Source organism: Alosa pseudoharengus, unplaced genomic scaffold (genome assembly GCF_046254945.1).
Source record: "Alosa pseudoharengus isolate Yale_2024_CS ecotype anadromous, Long Island Sound unplaced genomic scaffold, YU_APseudo_1.1 YU_APseudo_1.1_scf_18, whole genome shotgun sequence".
Classification (NCBI taxonomy): Eukaryota; Metazoa; Chordata; class Actinopteri; order Clupeiformes; family Clupeidae; genus Alosa; species Alosa pseudoharengus.
In genome coordinates this window covers 29,808,018-29,831,008 of record NW_027468650.1, presented here as the reverse complement: position 1 = coordinate 29,831,008, position 22,991 = coordinate 29,808,018, and the positions used below count along the sequence as shown (strand labels likewise).

General features: G+C 42.3%; 1 protein-coding gene across 1 annotated transcript in view; it reads left to right on the top strand.

The window, feature by feature from the left end:
- The first annotated feature begins 7,440 nt into the window (after positions 1-7,440).
- Positions 7,441-22,991, top strand: part of dok6 (docking protein 6) — a 43,756-nt gene continuing 28,205 nt past the window's right edge. The window contains exon 1 of the mRNA XM_076291353.1: positions 7,441-7,509. Within this exon, the coding sequence (XP_076147468.1) occupies positions 7,444-7,509 (66 nt within the window). The 5' untranslated portion in view covers positions 7,441-7,443. The remainder of the gene's footprint in view (positions 7,510-22,991) is intronic.

Genomic DNA, 22,991 nt, shown 5'->3' with positions numbered 1-22,991 from the left:
TTCTTTGTGTGTGTGTGTGCATATGTTTATGGTTATGTGCATGTGTGTGTGTGTGTGTGTGTGTGTGAGAGAGAGAGAGAGAGAGAGAGAGAGAGAGAGATAGGGTTAGAACAGACAGACAGACAGACGGACAGAATGAGTGAGTGCATGTGTTACAGTATGTCCACATTTGCAGTATGCAAGTAAACTTTGACAGCTACTTTCTGGTCTTACTAAGTATTTAAAATGAAACATTTACCTCTGTCCTACAACACAGAAGCAAAATGACTTTAAAGGCATGTGATAGCATTGTTTCTTTCACAGACCCTTAACACCACACAATGCCAGTTTCTGAAACTGTATATACAGTACATCTTTATCTGTGTATTCCAAATGTGTTTTGTTTTGAGTAGTTTACATGTAATATTTATAGAACCTTACTTTTCATACTTATGTTTCTATAGCGATTGATTTCTGTTGTGGCACTTTGGAGGAAAACTATTTGCAGCTCTGAGCCTCATTCCCCTCCACTCCTAAACATAATCAACGGTTTCGTGAGCAGACTCAAGAACATCTGGAGTTTCAAGTCTTTTTTTTTTACTGAATTTGAATAAATATGCCGTTTTAATTGGCTTGGGCAATATCGGCTATGCTTCCCCCCATAGTCCACACAGTCTCTTTGCAAGAATATACAGACATACACTCACAAATCGACTGCCGTCATCATATTATGTTAAAAGGCGTTTAAACATATTCATAAGCGTCATTTATTTAACTATTTGACCTAAGCTTTTGCAATAAGCGTAAAGCATACAGACACATTTGTTCATTTACACTGTACTGAAAGTAATGTAGCATTCCTTCAATGGACGTCAGAGACACTGTTACAAGGTTGGGATTCAGATGTGCACCATATGTACGAGGGCTTCTTAAAACAAGCAAACGGAACTGCCTGGGGGGAAGACCTGCTCTCTCTCTCTCTTTCAATACTGACCAGGTAGTTCCACTTCTTGCTAAAGTTTGTTACGAATCAAAACTGCAGTCTGTGGATGACTTTTCCTAACAGAGTCCAGAGAGTCCAAACATATTGTTTTGAGACATTTTTCACACTATGTTTTAATGCTGGGACAGTACGATTGTTTTATTGTTCCAAACTAGAATGAAGGAATAGATATGGCCGACAGTGCTTACACAATGAGGCACTCTGTGCAAATACAAAATGCAATATTTACAAAACTGCAAACACATCAGCTGTGGCACCTGCAATCACTGAAAGTTTTGGATTTTTTTGAAAATGGACTGAAAAGCATTAAAAAACACTACAAACGACAGTCAGTGAAAATGGGGCTCTACCTTTGAGTGGCTGTAGTACCACAAAATATGGAGACTTGGACGAGAGCACCACTCAGGAACTCAGAAGGGGAGGAAATGGCTTCAGTTTTAAAGAGCTGCAGTCAGTCTAAGAGTACAATCATGGAGAAGCAGATTGCCTTGTTTGTAATCAAGGCAAAGTCGAGGCAAAAAATAAATAGTAATAATAAAAAAAACACAGCAAAACAAATTAAGTTATTTTAAAAGACTTTAAAGTTTGGTGCAAAAAAGAGACTTTTTTTCTTCATTTTTAAACTCATCAAAATGAACTTTTCTATAGCACATCTTATGACACAGGCTCTGTACAGTACATTGCACTCGCCCTGTGTTATTTGAGAAGGGATTTACAGTAGGCTTGCATGCATGGAGCGCAAACAGAAGAGTCTGGGATCAAATCGAGCGTCCTTCCACTGGCCCGCGGTCGTGAGAGGCTGCCTCTGCCGGTCCACGTCATGGCTGACCTTTCTCTGTTTACCGAAGGGCTTTCGTTTCGTTACTTTTTTTTCACCGTCGGCGTTCACACATGAGCCGTTGTGGCGGGCCGCGGGGATATAAAAGAGTGGCTTTGTCTTGATGAAGTGGCTTTGCAAGAGCGCACGGGCCAGTGCCAAATCCTGAGCTGACCATCCCTGGCACTGGAGTGAGTCCATTCATAGATACACAAGTCTCACCTGTTTTATATTAAACTTGTCAGATTAATCTTGGAAAGGCAGTAAAACTGCAGCACTGGGCCGAGTGAATGTAAGCTTCTCTCTTCCTCTCACTCTACTTAAACTCACAGATGAAATCTTGAGGTTGATGGTGGATTTATTTTTTAATCCTCAGATTTACCCCATCTCCTCCCAGATAACATTCTTGCGGTTAATGCAACTAAATGGTTCTTGCACTATCACAAGACACATCTATAACAATAACCTATGTAACACTCTCACACAAGTGTCTAGGGGTCAACCAGTTTTTGTTGGCCATCAGTGGCTTGCTGATGGATAGTCTGAGAAACCCAGTGAGAGCCTGAAGGACAACATTGCCCTCTAAAGGACAATTTGGGTGACCCCCCACATAACTCACTGTGTCCCAGTGGTGAGACAACAGGTCAGAAACACACAGGGAAGAGAGGACTGCAGCATAAAGATTAAGTGAGGTAAACACATCTACAAACTGATGATGACCCCTACTCCCTCACCCCCATTTTGCACTGATAAAAACAAGGGCAAAACAGTCTGCAAACAGTCTCTGGAACTGGAACTGTTCTCCATCTAAACAGCAGGTGTCAGTGTTGCTTAATTTCAACCTATTGTCAGAGTCCTACATGTATAGTAATATGAATCACTGCTTAAGATAGCCACCTCAGATTAATATGGTTAAAGTTTGTAAGATATTTAATAGGCCTATATTATTAATGGGGGAGCTGTGATGCAAGCAGCAAGTGCAGGCGCAAGTGGGCCAGTGCAAGTTCAAGTCTGAGGTCATTTTTCGACCCCACTCCCCATCTCTCTTCCACTTACTTTCATCCTCTCCACTGTGCTATCAATAAAATGATGTGTATACAGTACAGTATATCATTGCTCAGAGTACTGCTATCTGTATCTCTAAGGACAATAACTCTGCCATTCACTGAGACCTGTCACTGGACGCGAGTGGAAAAGTGGGAGTTTAAGTGAGTCATAGCCTAAAGCCCAATAGTAGGGAATAGTTAAAGTGAGTCATAGCCTAAAGCCCAATAGAAGGGAAACTATTGACATTGAATTGGCTTTGACTACTGACCAGACCAAACGTTTGGGGTCACTTTTTTCCCCTTCCTCTCCATTATACCATTATAGACAGAGTACCAGCTGAGATCAGTTGCATTGTTTTTTTTAATAAGGGCAGCAGTTTTCTGATTACATTATGTGCTTACATACAGTAATTGCAAAAGAGTTCTCCAATGTTTTCTCAGTTAGCCTTTTAAAATTATATCAGATTAGTAAACACAATGTGCCTTTGGAACATTGAATGAATGATTGCTGATAATGGGCAATGTAGATATTGAATTAAAGATCAGCCATTTCTTTCTACAACAGTGGAGAACCCTTTTACAATTATACAAGCACATGAACTACTGCCCTGAATAAAAAAAAAACCCAATGCAACAGGAAAACAATGCAACCGATCTCAGATTTATAACTAATCTGGATTCCAAAGATCCTGACCATCAGAAACGTTTGTCTCTTTTATTCACTGATCAGGAACAGTGAACTTCTGGGATGTCAGGGATGCTGACAAGCTGACTGCTGCACTGCAAGAGAGAGAACCAACCAAGGAGTATACTGTCCATGCATCAACAACGACTAAAGAATATCAATCTCCTTCTGAAACCTAAAGGAGAAACATGTTTTGATTCATTATGTACAACCAAAAACATTTTGCTGTTCATAAGTAATTGCATTAGCTCAATATTTTGGGAGACCATTTCCATTTAAATTCTCTACTAGATTTCAACTTGGCAGGGACTAAAGCATTCACATTTAAAATTCTGTTGCACAACCAGAAGTTGTCTCTCCACTCCCAGTCTTAATTTAAACAATTATTCATCTGTAGACTAGCTTTCCCACCCTGAATTAATAATAATACACAGTTACTTTCCAGGCTTTTTTATTTTCCTCACACAAACTGCATTCATATCAGCTAGGTATCAAATATTTATATGTATTTATATTTGGTATTTCTGGTGTACTCTGAAAAAGCAGGACTCGGGTGTTTGCTCTTGTGGTTTTTATATACAGTACATATATTTCTCACTGACACATTCGCTGCTCTATGTTTAGAATAACAGTGCACCGGTGCCTAGTTGGCTGTCCTGAATGCGTTCATGTGGACTGGGTCATTCACATTCTGATACCTCCTTCCTGTTTTGCGGGGATAAGAAGGTGACTGCTGCAGAACTGTTGACACCCCAGGGAGAGAGCCTTCGGATTCCACCCCTGACAACACAAGCCCAAATTTATCACACTGAACTTCATATCGCCATCTGGATCCCAACGCTCCAGCCACTGGCTCCTCTATTCCGGAGCTTTCTCCCAGGGCACAGCCAGCCAGCCAGCCAGCCGGGCGGCCAGGCGTCCTCGGCTCAGCGAGTGAGAGCCTGCATGTCCATAAAGTTTTCCATCTGATTTCTGACCCTGCTGAATTTTTTAGATGCAAGCATGAAAATGCATCATTTAAGCGGAGCTCCTTAATAATTCCATTTAATAGCTTCCATAAATTTTTTCACCGCAAATGGCCAAAATAAAGGTCATTTTATAATTTCATGACACGGTCATGAAAAGGGTGATTTCTCATAAATGTGTCTGAAATGCAGCAGATAACAGAAACTGAATCCGTGTAAAAAAAAGGACAGTATCAAACTCAGTCACCACCAAAAGCCTCTCCTCATTTGACCATTTCCAACCACACCAATGTCCTTCTCTGTGTAATTGTCTCATAACAGGCAATTCAGTGATTTTTAAAAAAAGATAAGGCAGAGAGTGAAGGACAAAGATGGCCGCAAACCATTCCTCATTTAATGCTTACGAGTAAATCATAAATATGACACTGGTGTCCTGAGGGAGGTTCTGTGCCATTCTCAGCCTCACCCAGCGTCCTCTATGGACGGCCAAGGAACTGGCATTAACCCTGCTCTTTTTCTCCTTTCTTTCTCTCTCTTTTTCCATCTTTCTCTTCATTTCCATCTTTTGCATTCTTTCCTCTTCTCTCTCTTTCTCACTTCCTCCACCAGCTGTCTTGCTCTCCTTTTGTCTCTGTATCCCTCTCCCTTTCTCTCTCTCCCTCCCTCTTTCTCTATGTGTCTCTCTCTCCCTCCCATTCTCTCTATCTCTCTTTATCCTTTTCCCACATTCTCTCTCTCTCTCCTTCTCTCTCTCTCTCTCTCCCTGCCTCCCTCTCCTCTTTTCACCTCGCTCTTCCATGCACTCCTGAAGGCATTGACATTTAATCAAACCCAAGTCCCAACGTGCTCATTTTCACATCGGCCTCATGCGCTGCACAATAAAAGCCACTCACCGGCCCCTCCGACATTACCATAACTCTGACAGCGTGGGCCCATATCTAATTGCTTACGAGGCAAACAGTCGGGGCATTTTCCCTTTCCAATCTATTAATTATTTACTCGCATGTGTAATTGAAAGTACGCAAGACAAAGCACAAAGGTGGCTAGGACCGCAATACAGATGATATCAATATTCCACCGCAAGACGGACCTGCTTCTCCCAGTGTCAGGCTCATATAAAGAGGAGGTTGCCGGGCTGGGTTAGTGTGTGGTCTTGGTCTATGTATACTAGACTACACAAATGAATGTGGCAGTTCCCTGGGAGGGGAGTTTAAATTGCGATATAAATCACTGCAGACATATAGGACATGGATTGTCATGTAGAGTAGCCATGACAAATGGCTGCCATGACAGGCCAATGAGAGATGAAATGCCTAAATGATTCATTTTCTTTATGTATGGATTTAGATCTTCTAGAACAACATTTATAATGCCCATCACATTTTTGTTTTTATTCAATCGATGTCATTTTACACTCTCTCTCTCTCTCTCTCTCTCTCTTTGTCTCTCAGTAATGATGTTTCTTTACTGTGTCTGGGGAGTTATAACTGAGAGGGCTGTGAATTTGTCTGTGTAAATATATTAGAATTACAGACGGCATCCATGGGAAATGAACAGGGAGGGCACCTGACAGTCGTTTGTCATGAGTTGAACTGGGACGGCATCTCCAGCTAATATACAGGGGAATTTAGGAGTCAGAGAGGAGGCTGATGCCGGTCTGAAGCTTTAGGACAACGCGCGCGCGAGAGAGAGATGACAGATCTCAAAGACATGTCGCTTGTTTGTCATGCTTTCTTGCTACCAGACAAACTGGGGGAATACCGCAGAAACAGGGGCAGTGTGGAAAATTGACAACTAAGAGATATCAAAGTGTCCATCATCCACGGTGAAACAAATAAACAACTTGTTGTATTTCAACAGTATTCCTCTGTGTGTGTGTGTTTGTGTTTGTGGGGTAAACAATATAGAGGGAATACCTTGTGATGCAATAATGGAACAGGACCTGGTGGTTCGTTGCCCACAACGCTTTGAGAATGAACAATGTTTAGTCAGTTGGGATCATCTGTTGTGTCAGATGTGACTTATCCCAAAAGCCCTAAACAGTGTCGAACACAGGAGAACAAATGACTCAAGACTGCGGTCTGGTCCTAGTGTTTATGTAACCTATTGCATAATAATCCTCTGTCGGCTTGTTGCCATTTGATGAACATACCCAAAGCTCTTATGCCTATACACCTGAACCATCTGTTGATTTAATACTGTGGATTTTGGTTGGCATGCTCTATTATGAGCGTGGCATCTCTCAATCCCAAACCAGGATTAGTGGGTTTATTCTTATATGGGCAGGATAGAGAACAGATTGAAAAGGTTTCAGATTTTATCTTTGAGTTTCTGTTCATTTTTGACAGCAGTTGCTGATTTGAAGAACAAACACCTTGTTATCTGTAAAATAAGTCACAGACTCCGGTGGGTAAGCTATAAGGAATGCAAATGTGGGGAAAACCGGCAGAGGTAGGCCTACAGTAATCATGAATTCTCACCTGTCAACAAATTTGTGAGAGCACAAAAATGGTCCTCTATTGCTTTCACTAATTGCTTTTTTTCCCGCCTTGGTGTAAATAGCTTAAGCTCTTCCTTAATACACAGACTGAAAGATTACATGTTTACTGAAGGGTGCTTTAATCTCGCACAGAATGAGAAAGATTCGACTTTCACATTCTGCATCGCCCTAATACATTCAAACCTAATCGGCTCTGCAGTCACATATAAAGCTGAGTTTTCACTTCACCCCCTCTCGTGGGGAACAGGGTGGTGTAATCCAGGAAGCCGCGCTGCTACTGAATCACATCAGCTGACGAACAGCATCTCCCCATCCACGGATGGAACAACCCGCCCGAGCCGGGTGCCCGAACGCTGACACAGGAGGCAGGTTGTCTGTGGTCTCTGAATGCAAGGCAGACTTCAGGAGGAGGAGGCGAAAGAAGGAAAACGGACTAAAACCTGTTACTATGGCTTCTAACTTCAATGACATAGTGAAACAAGGCTACGTGAAAATACGGAGTAAGAAATTGGGGGTAAGTGGCACTTGCTCCGATGTTACAGTGGCTACTGACGTGAATTGTTTCCAGCAGTAGGCAGCATCTGGATCCAAAAGGTTTTAATTGTTCCACTGCTATCCTGACGTGAACTTCCAAAAAAGAAAACAGCCAAACAGTTAGCTTATAAATGTGCACTATTTACACTGTTATTACATTACAGTAACATAACAACATATAGTAAAGTAACCATCATCAATAACGTCCTTCACTCATTAGACTAGTTTTTAACGTTTGTTTAGTTTGAAGTGTTTTTTTTTTTCATTTAGTTTATAACTATCCGTTTAAACAGTTCTGTAAAAATAATGCTGTAGGCCTACACGCATATTTGTGAAGAGTTGCATTGATACAAAAGTTAATATCAATATTTCTTTGACAAAAAAGATGTGTTAACACATTAAATGGCCTCAGTAGACGGCCATAGTGGTCATCTATGTTGTATGAACGCAACTCAACGCAGTGCACACAGGTGAAGGATATTGATAATCAGGTGCAGTAACAGTTGAATAGTTCTTTCATGAACTATGGCTATATATTGCCAGTTAAACCACCACACATATTCAAATAGAAAAAAATGCAAAACATTATTCCATTGAGAAATTAAATATATTATGGGGTGGTGGTGGTGCTGTGTATGTGTGTGTGTGTGGGGGGGGGTATTTAGAGGGAAAATATGTCCTGTCAGAGATGTTGCTCTATAGGCCCTATTCATATGCGCATATAATTGTTTTATAAAACAATTCCATCCAGGTTCCATTCAGTCCCTTACTTTTGCTTTTTAGAAAAATCATAAATCAAATTCAAATGCATATGATTTACTATATGTGTGGCAGCAATGCTGGGTTTGCCTACAATTGAAAGTCTTCTTTTCCAGCCTTTGTTTGTAAGCTTTGTTTGTACACTAGCCGTTACTTTGTCTCTGTAGGCAAGCTTTGTGTGATGCATTATTTGTGCAATAGTCAGTTTCAGGTGAATTGGCTAAGAATATGCCAACAACTTTCAATCTAGTATACCATTTGTTGGACCAGCAACGCTGAACATATGGATTCTTTTGCTTTTGCCTCATACGGTGGTGGTGCCATTATTGGAAGCAATTATTTGTTATCCTTCTGGCATTTTTATTAGGTGATTTGTATCAAGGGTATCTGAAGAATGTCTTGATATTGTTTTTGTTTTTCATTTAATGTTCCACAACAGCTTAATGATGTCATCAGTTACCTCCAAATGTATGGATAAATGATTGAGTTTGCCCCTCGTTGATCATTGTCGATGTTGCTTGCCTCTGTTATTTAGGCGACATGGTGCTGGTTTCAATGCACTTACTGGGTTATGCATGCAAGATCCCTGTATCGTGTACAGTAGTACATGTGTTGTTGAGTTGTAAGAAGCCGTCAAACATTTTTGCCATGTCCTCCCCTGTGGGTTTGGTGCTGCAGCAGTAGAGTTCCTGACACCAGTCTTCCCGTCCTGTGTGGCGATTTGAGCCGCTGTTTGTCATTCTCATTACCTTCTGCACAGAAATCACTCTGAAATGAACCGTATCTATTAGAACAGGGTCTGGACGCTCCCATTCAATGCTGCAGTCAAAAGGAAAGAAAGGGGAGAAAAGACAAGGCAGTTCACTGGCTTTTCATGTTTTATGCACAACCTGATATTTTTTTTTATCTTAGTGGACTGAATCGGCCCAATGGTACAGTGGGTGCTAGATGCCTCAGAATATTTTTTTTTTTTTTGAACAAGTGTCGTCTTGGATTCACGGATCAATACTCTCGAGCTGTAGGATGAGCTTCCTCTCTTTCTCTCTCTCTCTCGCTTCCTCTCTCCCTCCCTCCCTTCTCTCTGTGGAGACTGAAAAGCCAAGTGGCTCAAACAAGACTGTCTCTAAGAACACCACCACAGTCCGGCTATTTATCATTCGCCCTCTTCCTCTCTATACTCATGTTTGAAGAGGAAGGCAAGCACACCCTATAGTACCTTCACAACTGGACATCATTATCCTTTTAGTTGTACTTATGTTTATGATTGGCTAATGCTCATGCTCTCTGAAAGAGGCTAGTGTTGCAGTCTGCTTAAGAAGTTCATAATACACCTTTGATTTGACATTTCTTGCTATGGTTACTGGCAGATGTAGATAACAAATACAACAGAATTGACAAGAGAAGAAACATACATTCTCACAATGATAGGTATTAAGTAAACTGATTAAAATGCCTTGCATACTTTATACCTGTATTGAGAAGGTCTTAGGTTATATTGTTTTTGGGGCTTAAATAGTGTTCTTGTTGGATACATATTGGAGGCTACTGTGTGGAGATCTCAGGAGGTGAAGAGAAACACATACATGCCCCCAGTCTGATTGGTGGCCAGTAAAACTGCAGGACCCATATAGATGTCACTGCATTTCCATTGATATGTGTTTATCCTCTTACAGCCTTGGCCTTTTCCATCCATGCTCAGGAGACTTCCAGCTGCATCGCATATACTCTGTGTTACTTGGAGGCATCGTTTACAATGTTATTCTGTCATCTGCTCAGCGAGAGACTGCTATTTTTGGAGAAAGAGAGTTAATGATGGGATATATTCATATATCATATTTTACAGTATAAAAAGTAGCACCCCTGGATTGATTTTTTTTTTATTAGAAGAAGCACTACTTCTGCCAAAATGTTGCTATTATATTATTGTTGTTTACTTGTTGTTCCAGGGCCCTCCTGGAAAAGACATTTAAACCTAAATGGGACTCACCTTGTTTACATGGCAGTTGTAGACATGGACTCAATAAAGATGATGCTCAGAAAAATTTAACTCAAGTTTGTTTGGTTTTAAAGTATGACTGCTGCTCACCTTTTTTGATATATATTGGTTCTGATGACCCACATTTGATGTTTATAATGTTAATCTGACATGGTTATTCTCGCACAATCCTCACTGCGCATTATATGTCATGAGATTAATATAGGCGCACAGAGGCTTGCAGCCTTGTGTACAGGGATCTAACATGAGCCACCATAGACATGAAAGGGTTTTATGTGAACGGTTAAGCAGATACCACCATCTGCTGCAAACGGCTGGCCCCATTCTAGGTGCTGCTGAAGCTCTATTGAGGAAAGATTAACTTGTCTAACCGTTGTCCTTTTGTTTCTCTGGGATATTTCAGTACTAGTGGGGGAATTGGGGGGGGGGGGGGGGGCTAAGTGGGAGTTCGGCCACCCCCCAACCCCCCACTCCCACCAGCGGCAGACTGTATACTGAGAATATGTATTATTATGATGTGTGTTATCCTTGTCCATTATACTACGTGAAACAAAAGCATTGCATTAGAGAACAGTTGAGTCATTGTTGAACCAGTTAGCCATTTTATACCAGGGTCACCCTAGTGTTTCTACTGTCTGTAACAATGAGCGCACTGATTGCTTCTGTGTCCTTGTGAGGACTTTTGGGGGGGAAAATGATAATGGTAATTGTTTTTATTGTTGAGGGGAAAAAAGACAGGCATAATGAAGGAATCATTATCTGGTGAAATTCCATTCTGTTGAGCCACCACGCTTTTATCTTTAAGCACTTTAAGCGTTTCCTTGATTGAGCCACGCGGCTCTCTATCCTCAGTCATTCATCAGTGTCATCCTCTCCGTCAGTGTGTAGTCCTCTCCAGCTAAAGAGACAAGCATTTAGGTATTACCCTCGCCAAAGTACCGCTCCTTTCACTCACCTTGTCATCATGTGTGTATGTACGACTGGTGGAGTTGCCTCTCTCCTTCTCTCCGCAGTCGGCTTCATACAAATTGAACTGCGTTTCTTTTCCTCTCCTCCTGTATGCACACAGATGTGCCGTGTGGATCAGGTAGGATCCATTAGTTCTGGCCTCGTCAGGCTTATTGAGACAAAGCAGAGGATGGATGGCCAACTGTAATTGGTCCTGATGAATGGGCTCAATGCAGGCTACGGGAGCTCCATTGTAAATGTTATTTGCAGTGAACTATGCTGCAGTATTTTGCAGTTCCTTTCTATAAGATAACTGTTTGCCTGCACGTCGATTTACACATTTGACATCATTAATCCTTTCACTGTTAATTATTTTATTATTTTGTTTGTGGCAAGGAGTAGGCCTGATTGATTAAGCAATACAGGAAGTAGTGGGATCAGTGTCACCTGATAGTAACATGATCCATGAGCAAGCCATTTTTTATGGACTACATGATGTATTACATTTCTTAATTTAGCAATGTATGCTGTACAGTATATATATATCGACTACTATTCAAAAGTATGGGGGCACTTTCCTAATTTTAAGTTTTAAAACCGAAATATTATTATTACAAATACAAATAATTTCTTCTAATCTTATTGACTATTTTTCCCATTAATTAATTTCCCTATATTTGATATTCAAATTAATTTAATCTATTTTTTGTTGAAATATCCAAGTAACTCCGACTTTTGAATGTTAGTGTGCATTATAGTACACATCACATATTCATCAGTATGTGGTTCCTGGGTACTGATGATGATTATACGACTCTGCTCAGACAGTTCTACCAGTTCAGCCCAGAATCACAAGGCTTGTGATAGTGTTTGGGAGCCACTACACCATGGAAGATGCTGTGTTGGCTGTGCCATTGAGGTCTCTGGGATGCGTGTTGTTTTTGTGTGCTAAGCTAGGCTCTTTGACAGAGCACATTTGCCATCATGCTAGAGGCCCAAACAACAGCTTTGTTTCCACCCCTCGTGGACTGCTTACAAAGTGCAAAGTTTGCTAATCCACGCCGAAAAGTCAAAGCTCATCACACACTCTCCCGGATGGCAATTTAATTTCTCTAATCCCATGTCCTTATGCCAGACTGGCACTTAACAGAAAACCAAATTTAAAAGTCAAATCAGGATCTCCCAACCTCCCCTGATCCTCTCGCCTAAACACACACACACACACACACACACACACAAATACAAATACACTCACACTTGCACTTCTGCGTGGGCACACACATGCACACACGCACACACACACATACACACACACACACACACACACACACACACACACACACACACACACACACACTCTCTTCCTATCTTCTCTCACTGAGACACACAGACACACACACAGGAACACGCACAAGAGTGAAGTAGTCATTTAATTTGAAGTCTTCATTTATTAGTGCTAGTGGCTTAGATGGCCCAAACTTTGATTAAATGGCTTTGGCTTTCATATAAGGAGGGCTGACCCATTCACTGATTCTATCTTAAGCAAGGCCACAACATAAGGGAGTGACATCAAGAGAGGAGCACTGTGGCCCGAGCCTCTTATTCAGGGACAGATCCAGATTGAGTAACATAATTAGAGCTTTTACTTGTAGGGTTAGTATTTCAGTGTAAAAAACATACTATTTTGTCTATTTTCACATTTGAAGATGGACAAATATAGCTAAGTGGTGCTTGATCAATACAGCTTAAGGGTTTTATTTGCATCATGTAAGCTAGTATATTTGATTATCCTAAACTTAAAAAAAAAAAACTTCTTGGCAACCATGTCACTTCCTGTGGTTATTCATACAATGATCAAAGCCAGCGTATTAATCGTCATTTTTTTACATGCCCTAATTTGTGTTGCAGCCACCACCTCTCATATGCACTTGAGTGTAACGGGAGCGCAGCCATCAGAGACACCCGAGCTCTCAAGCGCGGCTCCTGTGAGGGAGAGAGCAAAAGAGAGAGAAAAGCCGCCTCCTGGTCCAAACGAATCTATCACAGGAGCATTTAGCCCGGCTCTTTTATCCTCTCGTCATTTGGGCAGCATTAATCACCGGGCCGCCCGGGCCTTTCCCCAGGGTTCCAAGCAGAGTACCCCCCCCCCCTCCCCCCCACCACACACACACACAGGCTCACTGCCTCACAGCCTCAGAGCTTCAGCTGCCTGGGCGAGTGGAGTGACACAGTGCCTTCACATCACTGCCATGTGTCGGGTCACGTCACGCCAGATCAGGCCAGACCTGGGCCAGATTTGCACCACATCCACACCAGAGAAGTTCTAGAATCAGCTGCCTCAAGCATTGCAGCACCACAGTCTATATGCCTCACTCTGTCATTCAGATCGTACCAGATACCGGCCAGATCTAGGCCAAATCTAAGCTTGATTGATCTACAGTCAAATCTACAGTGATTCTAGCATCATCTGTGCAGTCAGTTTGGTTCTACATGATCAATATTTACAAAAAATTAATTGTCAGTGTCATTCAAAGCAATGTTATGAACAACAGAAACGCTGACAGCCAGTCAGAATCCATCAAATTTCAGGCATCACATATTAGTGAACATGAAGGATATTCCTCAGACCTTCCGTATTGTTGGTGGTATTGTGGACATTCATATCTTTACAGTTACAGTTGTTTTAGCAGTGTGGATGGGCCTCAGAGCTCATGTCAGACCAGGGCCACAGCAGTCTCAGGAGGATCAGCTGCTCTGGATGACATGTCGTAACCCAGAGGACATGCGGCGGTTTGACAAGGATCATACTGTATATATTAAAATGGAAACAAAAATGGCACTAATCCGCTGTGGGCACAGGTGTGAGTACCAAAGTTGATTAGGATGTAAAAGTACACCCTTTTCCTCACAGTAATCAACTTATGTCAAGTCAAGTCAAGTCAAGTCAAGTCAGTTTTATTTGTATAGTGCATTTAACGTGCACAGAGTGCAACCCAAAGCGCTCCACATATAGGCTAAGACATTGTCATTGACACATAAACTAACAAAGACAATAGCGGACGGAGCGGCGTAGTCGCCAGCGTACCCGTGACACCAAGACATAGAACTACATTTAAGAAATAACAAACGCAAAAGATGCTGGATGGAGCGGCGTAGTCGCCAGCGTACCCGTGACACCAAGACATACAAGACAGACAACAAACAAATTAATAAATAAAATAAATAAAAATGTAAAATAAAATTAGTCCAATTTTCAACCGGCTGAAAATGTCCAAGGGCAATGATGACTCGCGTGAAACTTCACACAGCTGTGTCTCCACAACCGATGCATGCAACGCCAACAAAGTTCTTTACACTCACTGGCAGTCTGGAAGCATAACAGTCCGAAGTCACTGGAAGCATAACAGTCCGAAGTCATGGGCGATCTTGTAGATCAGCAACTCGGTGGACTTTTAACAGCGACCTTTTGTTGGTCCGTAATGCAGAGTATGTATGTAACCCTGCACTGTTACATGCACACTGTGTATCTACTGTATGGAGCTGGGTTTGCTAGATATGGGAAGAGTTCTCTTTTTGCTATTCCTTGTGTGTCATTACGTAAGAGTTTTCTCTCTGTCTCTCTCTGTCTTTCTCTGTGTATGTATGTGTTCTGTCAAACCTGAACTTTGCAAGGAAGGACTGATGTTCATTTTGAATGGAATTTGCATTATAATGATTTCTAGATAACAGCTCACTGTGGGAAGGATGTTGCCCTGATCTGAGCCACAGTATATCCCTATCTGGGTTGGTCCACTTTTAAGACATCTTACTGGGGAAACAGGGAGAAATCGACAATCTAAAATAAGCAACAGTGGGCTGAACTCTTGTTTCCTACATAGCAGTGCAGACAGGATCCCACAATGCAATTCAATTCCACACACACTGTCAATCCTTGCTTTTGGCCCCCACCAAAAAACCCCAAAAAGTGTCAGATTGAAACATCACAGATGCTGTGGCTATTCTGGGAAAAGCTGAAGCACTTCACCAGAGGCCAGACCCTTGGCTCAGTGGCCAAAGGTGTCCAGCCTACACACAGGCATCGTTCCTCACGGAGAATAAAATGAAATAAAATAAAATAAAATCAGCCTCCTCACCTTCCCACCTGCACAGCCTGGCTCGACTCGGCTCTTTTGTCAGGATGAATAAGCATGGAGCTGTGCACACCTACAAAGATGACCACAGTCATTATTTACTTATTTAGTTATGTATTTGTTTATTTGGTTATTTATTTATTTCCCTGTTGATGAAGAATGGGTTTGTGTGAGTGCATACTGGATATGGCTGATTGCTTTTAAAAGATTCAGTACACTGTAATGAACTGGGTGAAGAGTAGTAGAACGGTGCTGCTATCTAGTTTTCTATTAAGCTAGTGATCATATATCCTCAGGGGTTATTGTTCAGAAGATGAATTTTGAATAATAGCTGTCAAAGTCATTGGTATATTAGGTAGGACACAGTGCAGTTACCAAAGAAATCACTTCCAGCTAAGCAGAGAAGGAGGAAGAATCACTTATCAAGCTGATCGCAACATGTAATCATGAGCTGTGAATGGGCTCGGGAAGGATATATGTTGAAAACTGGTGATATTTCCAGTCCTTTCAAGGAAATGCAGAAATGAATTTTGAGGACATTTTCTTCATTGCTATACATGGTTTTGATTAAGGGCTGATGTGTAAAATGTTGAATGCCAGTCTCTCTCTCCCACTCTCTCTCGCTCAAACCTGTCTGACTTTCTTGAATATAACTGCATTTGCCAAGAGTGTGTTTTAGAACACATTCTCCCATTCACAGCACACAAATGATAGCTATGAATAACCCTTGGTGTCTTCTGCTTCCATAGACCTGTGTAATGTCTCGGCAGATGACACGATTCCATCTGTTAATGCTATCAGGCTTTAATAAATTGGATTAGTGGAAATGAGCCTTTTCATTAGCAAGCAGGTCCTTATATCTTACTTCATTTTTTTTAAGTTGATAAAATGAGATGACTGTGTGTCCCTGAAATAGCTGGTGGAAGATGCACAGCATCTCTCCTGTGTAATTATGCATATTTGGCAGCATGCACCTAATTTACCCCTGAAACAGACTGTGTATATATAGGAAGCTGCAGCAGTTTAATCAGTATGCTGGAAGCCTTGAAGTAAAAACTTATCTTGTCAGGAAGATACACTCGATAGGTTCATGAACCTGGGAACCAGCGACCCAAACTCCTAATGATAATTAGTCTGATTGGGTGATTTACAGTAAGTGACCCTACGAGAGTGCGTATGATGAATGGATTTGGCCCAGTGGTATGGATCTCCCAGAGCAGCCTTGGATCAGGGACAGATCAGAGCCAGATCTGTTATTTTGTCATCATGTGATCAGCCTAACACGTTACATAACCAAATGACCATTCTCTCAATCTAACCACAGGTCAATGTAAGTGTTTCATTGCTGCAGAACACCAGAGGAGGGCTTCTGCATCTCTGGCACAGGTTTCTCCACAGGAGGTCCTTCTGCCCCCTCCTCTATGTGGCATAGCCTGCTCCAGAGGGGGATTAGCAGCCCTTACCTACCCCACCTGCGTCTATGTAAACATATACCCATTCCCCCATGGGTGCACATTTGAATTTGCCAAAATCTTTAAACTGACAAGTACCGGTACTTCTTCATCTCTTGCTTCCTTTTTTTATTTGTATTTGAATTGTAAAGTCGGTTCTTCATGGTACATACTATCTGCATTATTATTGTGTGTCTGGAGCCAGGCCAACACAGACTTGTAGTTTAGATGGAGATTGTGCTTTTCTTAGTATTGCTGAGGGTCGCATAATACAGAGAGGCACGGATAAGAGATTGTCAATACGCAAGCAGTAGTAATCATGATGATTGAAAAGTAAATCCTCAGAGGAGCAACGCACCAAGTTTGACGTCCGAAGAGAAAGGGATTAAACGGGGAGAATTTCCCTAATGCACAGGAATAGTGCTGTGCTTATTTGCCCTGTTCACTTACATTAGACAAGCATTAGTCAAATAATATTGCTGAGATTAGAATTATAGATTGAGGGAAATTGCTACGAGGATGTCCTTGAAAAACGGATTTGAAAATGTTTGAGGAGTTTTGTGGTATTATTTCTGTAATGGACGAATAACTGCACTCAAATAAGCACACTCAAGACATTTATAGGAAGCTCCTCTGTGCTCCCGAGGCCTCAGTAACAAAACAGCATTCCTCAAATATATTGGAGAAACTTGAATATTGACCTACTTTTTTTCTTCAAAATTATGGCTGCTATTTTTGTAATCTGCTTGTGTGTGCAGAGCAAAGACATGAGGTGATATGCGGTGTTGTGTTTGACATTTTAACTAATGCTGCTTGTGAAAGGTTATCGTGACCTACATGTTCCTACATGATTTTTTCCCACCTCACTTCGCTGTCTCCCCTTCCTGCTCCGGGTTTGTATTCAGATAAGGCGCTTCGTTCGTGAAAGGGAAGAGCAAAATCTGGCGTTCTGGTGACAATATGTGCATGACCGGCTGCTAGGACGCAAGTAGAGAGAGAGAGAGAGAGAGAGACAGAAAGCCTTAATGATGATTGCATTATTAGAGCAGGGCCCTGGCTGGAAGAAGCAGCCTCTCTCCCCATCCTCAATAAAACATATGGTGCATGATACGGCTTTCCACTCTGGGTCGCGCACGTCTGAAGAGATCAGACCGGGACTCGTCATTGGCTGCTAAATGAGACTGGAGTCAGTATTAGTTTCTGCAGGGGCTGTTAGGATGAGGCATCGTGGAGCACACCAAGGGTCAGAGAGAGAGCAACTGTATACAGTCAGGCTTGTGTGTGTATGTATGCGCATACTGTGTGTGTGTGTGTGTGTGTGTGTGTGTGTGTGTAAAAGAGAGAGAGCCTGAGTGCCTGTGTTGGTAGGCTACTGCTGCCACACCACTCCTGATGATCACACCAGCAAGCCTCATCTCTGAAACACACACAGGCACACACAAACTGAAATGTCCAAGCTTATAGTCACCTAATGCACACTAAAACACATGCTCTCACTCATATAACTCATATTTCCCAATGCCCCCTCTCACACCTCTCTGTCTGTCTCTCTCTCTCTCTCTCTCTCTCTCTCTCTCTCACACACACACACACACATACATGCACTCTGTAACTCATATTTCCCTATGCCCCTCTCTCTTTTTCTCTCTCTCTCTCACACACACACACCTGCACCCGCACACACACACACACACACTGGTCCTAATATGTGGTGGATGTTCTGTCATGACAGCTCGTGTTATCAGCTTCCTCTGTCTGGGGAGACACAGGGCAGACTGAATGGGCTGGACTGAATGACTGCCGGATTAGAACCCCTGTGCTGACACCGCCTGACCTCTTAGGTAGCCGAGGGAGAGGAGCGACTGCCACTGCCACTGCTGCCGCCACTGCCTCCGCATATGTATCACATTTCTGGACCGGGGTGGAGAGCACATGAATGTTTCATTGAAAACTCCATCCAAGCATGGGTGATGAGACAGGGAGAAGGATTCCGTGATTACTTGTACAGGAGGTAGCGGTGCATTTTGCATGAAGGATTTGGGCTGTCCCAGATAAAGTAATCTATGATTAACTGGGCCAAGGCGCGCTCGCTCTCTCTCTCTCTCTCTCTCTCTCTCTCTCTCTCTCTCTCTCTTGCGCTCATCTTCATACAGCAGCTCGAGTCAGGGCCAAATTACAAAATGATGTTGGAAGTAAATGTGGTGGTGGTGGTGGGGGGGGCATAATCACATTGGTAGCCAACAGTGATAGTTCGGCTAACGCCGACTTACTGGAGGACAGGGTTAGACATGATTGCCATAATGATGATTTTAACAACTGCCCAACAGCATAATAAATCAAACTCTGAGGATGTAATGTGTAATGTTGGGCACAGAACTAGTCCTGTCACATTTGTGTTTGGATTCGCAACACTGTCGGCAATCATGTTATTTATGGACACACAGCCAGTGCTCATTAGTATGCTAGAGTCCATTCATTTTTTGTAATACCTCAAAAAGTCTCCCAGGATTGTCTGCACTATTATTTGTAAGCCTGGCTTTAAATTGCTTGGGAGTTGCTTAAAGAAGTTGTCAAGGTAGAAGCAGCTGTCGTCTATTATGCTTATTTCATTATTTTTATGCAGCCCAACTCTCCTTGTACTTGTGTTGGCTATTGTTGGAGGTGCTATGAATATAATTCACCCAGACTGAAAGCTACATGCCAATGAAACATACGAATAGCTTTTTTAAAAAGATTCACCACACAATTTGTTGGATGACTAATTCATTCTCAGAAGTTTGATAATAAGAGAGTGATTAAAAAAATCAACAGTAATTTCAGGCATTGCATTAGCACGTCACTGTGGGAAAGAAGAACAGTGTGGTGAGAAAATATTACAGCATCAAAGGCTTTCTTAATCTCACAGAAAGGCATTTTCCTCGTGATTTTTCCATATTGTCCCTGTACATTTTCCTTCCCTCGTCTCATGAAGACCGTCTACATGAGATCCCCATGATTGTCCCCGGGGACCAAAAACTATATTAAAGATGATATCTTGTCATCTCCTACATAGCTGCTCTATTTTTACCCACTAATAGAAGCCTATAGGCCTACCCAACACGTCTCTTCCCCATACCATCATCATCATCGGATGCTTGACTGCACGTAGAGTCCATACGTTGGTGTCCCTTTTCAAGTCACTGCCTCGGCTATTAATTGCTATCTTTGGCAGCAGACATTCTGCTGAATACCTGATTGAGCTGGCTGAACAATGTAAGGCCAGGCAGGGGACTGCAAGCCTGGCGATAACCTTGTGTGGCTGGTGTATCTGTCTGAGCTGGGGGGAAAGTGAGTGTGATTGTCTGGCGGGCGAAAGGGAGGGAGGCGGGCGGCAGCGACGATGACGGGCGCAGCTAATGAGATAAACTTCACCTTTGACTGCCCGCGACTCCGAAGGCGCACTTGACAGGAATTTTCGCTTTTAAAGGTGAGGCGTCAGGTTGCTGCAACAACAACACCGCCGTCTCGTTGTGTCTCGTCTCGTCCCGCGCTCCCCTGTCGGAACATGAAAAGGTCACGCACGCTCCCTCGGCCCTCAGTGGGTTGTTTTGTCTTTAGGTCAGATAACGTCTAACTCATGCATTACTGCCCACTGAGTTTACCAGGATTGCTGCAGTAAAGTAGGCCCACTGTCACACACGCTATTATTGCATATTTTCGTTGGATTCACAAAATGGTTTTGATGTCACATACTGTGGACAATATCTTAATTATCCCAGCAGGGTGCCACATGGTAATTTTGCACTACCAAGAGCTGGCAGTTCTTTTGTATATAGTTTTTGTTTGGTCCTTGTTTTAATGAAGTGGCTAAATTTACCTGTCTCTTGTTCGCTGAAGTGAAGGGCTCTCAAGCACGTCTCTAATTTCCAGCATTTGGGAGGAACACGGTGCCCCTGATTCATAATTAACCAGCCTGCCACAGACAAGGGGAGTTGTATTCATTAATCAGCCTTTGAAAATTTCTCTGCGCAATCAGCGCGCTCGCAAAAGGTAGGGTCCATCCTCGGCTCTTAGACCCCCATTGAGAGGCACTGTAAAGCTGCGAGCATAAAAGGAGTCTGATTGCCTATTCATTTGCATTTTTCTCCTTTTAAGGGACCCCGCTTGGCTGAGTGTTGTCTGAACCCCTTCATCAGAGTTTGAGACACGGGCAAATCAGCCGTGCTGCAGGTTTGCCCTCTCGGATAGAAAGCTGTGGGAAAACTAGGAGGGTGTGTGTGTGTGTGTGTGTGTGTGTGTGGGGAGGGGGGGGGGGTGGGTATATTTGCACATGTGCGGTGCTGTCAAGAGCAGCAGACAAGCACTGCAGAAAAGTCTCTTATTGTGTTTCCAGGAACCCACAGAGTTATCGTGAAACCATTTGATGGAGTAGATTACCCCATGGGGCTAACAAGAATGCACTGACTATGGACAGATATCATTGCATGATATGATAGTAACACCTTTTGCCGGGAAAAAATTGTACAAAATGGCATCTTATGAAATTACTCATGATTCATGATCATTCTCATTTTGCTAAGATGAATTCATATCACATTTGTTTTCCATGCATAATAATAAATGAATAAAAGATGGAGTCATCATGTTGTCATCATGTTGATGACTAAAAAGCAATACTGGAACCTGTCCTTCAAAACATATCAGAGGCTATGGTATGTTGACATGCAGAAGTACAAACCACATGCATCTATAAACCTACAGTAGCATCTTTGTCTAAACAAGACTGCAAAATAATGTGGTGAAGACCAGGCTACCTGGGAGCAGAGCAGAACACATGAATCTTACACTTTCTTCTCTGTGCTTAGTTTTAATCTAGATCAGATGGAGCAGCACCAACACCACCCTGGCTATTTAGAGGATGATTAAGCAGGAGAAAAGGATTTTCAAAATCTCACACATTAAACATATTGCCAATTAAAACACATGCTGTGTTTTTATGCATTTTACTTTACAATATGTTTTTATGGCCTTCATGCATTACTTTTCATTTCGCCACTTAGTAATGATACCCCTGTCTGCTCCTGAATGTAAATTGAATTAATCTGCAGCTCGAAGGAACAAAATAAAAAAGGGACTATTTCATTTGATTGTTAATCAACTGGGGTTGTTTCTTAGATGATAGTTCACCAACATTTAGTAGACAAATTGCAAGAGAAATAATGGAAAATAAGTATAAAGGAGGGGTGTGCTGCTCCTATCAATTACCCCCAAATGCCTTGTTAAGCTCAGGTATAAAAATGAATCTCGCCCAGCAAAAATGACTTTTGTGGTCGCAAACTGTGATGAGGGAAGACATATACATCAACAAAATGACTCCTGACCACCTCAAGGCGTGAAAAACCTCTGTGAGAATTAATTCTCGTAACCGGCACAGAGGTCTTTTCGGCCATCTTTCTGCGAGGGCCATATCGCCTTCTCCATGGCCTCAGACGAGACCGCCTCAACTTTCTATTATCATGTCTGCTCAGAGGATACCATAAAACAGTATTATATTAAGATAATAAAGCATGGACGGGGTCCAAATGTCCCTTTGGCCAACTCCTTATCAATCTATCATTAAATGTTAAACTACCTTCGCAGAGATGTCTGTCATTTTTAATGGGAAGTGTGGCATCATCTGCATATATCATTGGCAGAAAAGCAGATGTGGACGTTTGGATGGGGGAAAGGCCTTTCCACTTCATTTGTTAATTATGATACTTTTGGGTTATTGATGTCATTAAAAAAACATGACTTCAAGAGCCAAGACTCGAGGGTTTACGTAACTTTTTTTGCTATATATGGTGAGTCAGAGAGAGAGAGAGAGAGAGAGAGAGAGTCTCTCTCTGTGTGTGTGTGTGTGTGTGTGTGTGTGTGTGTGTGCGGTGTCTGTTCCTCACATTCATAGTGTTCCTGGTTGACCTTGAAGATGTCCCCGGGGAAAAAAGAGATGTTTAATCTGATAGAGCCATAGACCTGGCTGGGGGGGATTCTGGGCCATCTTACTTTACTTTTTTAATGGTCACACGTGGAGCAGACAGAGAGAGAGAGAGAGAGAGAGAGAAAGTCTGCAAATCAAAGAGGGACCTGGATATATTCCGTCTCCTGGAGTAACTGAAATACAACGACTTTAAGTACACAGAAATTGAATGCTAATAAA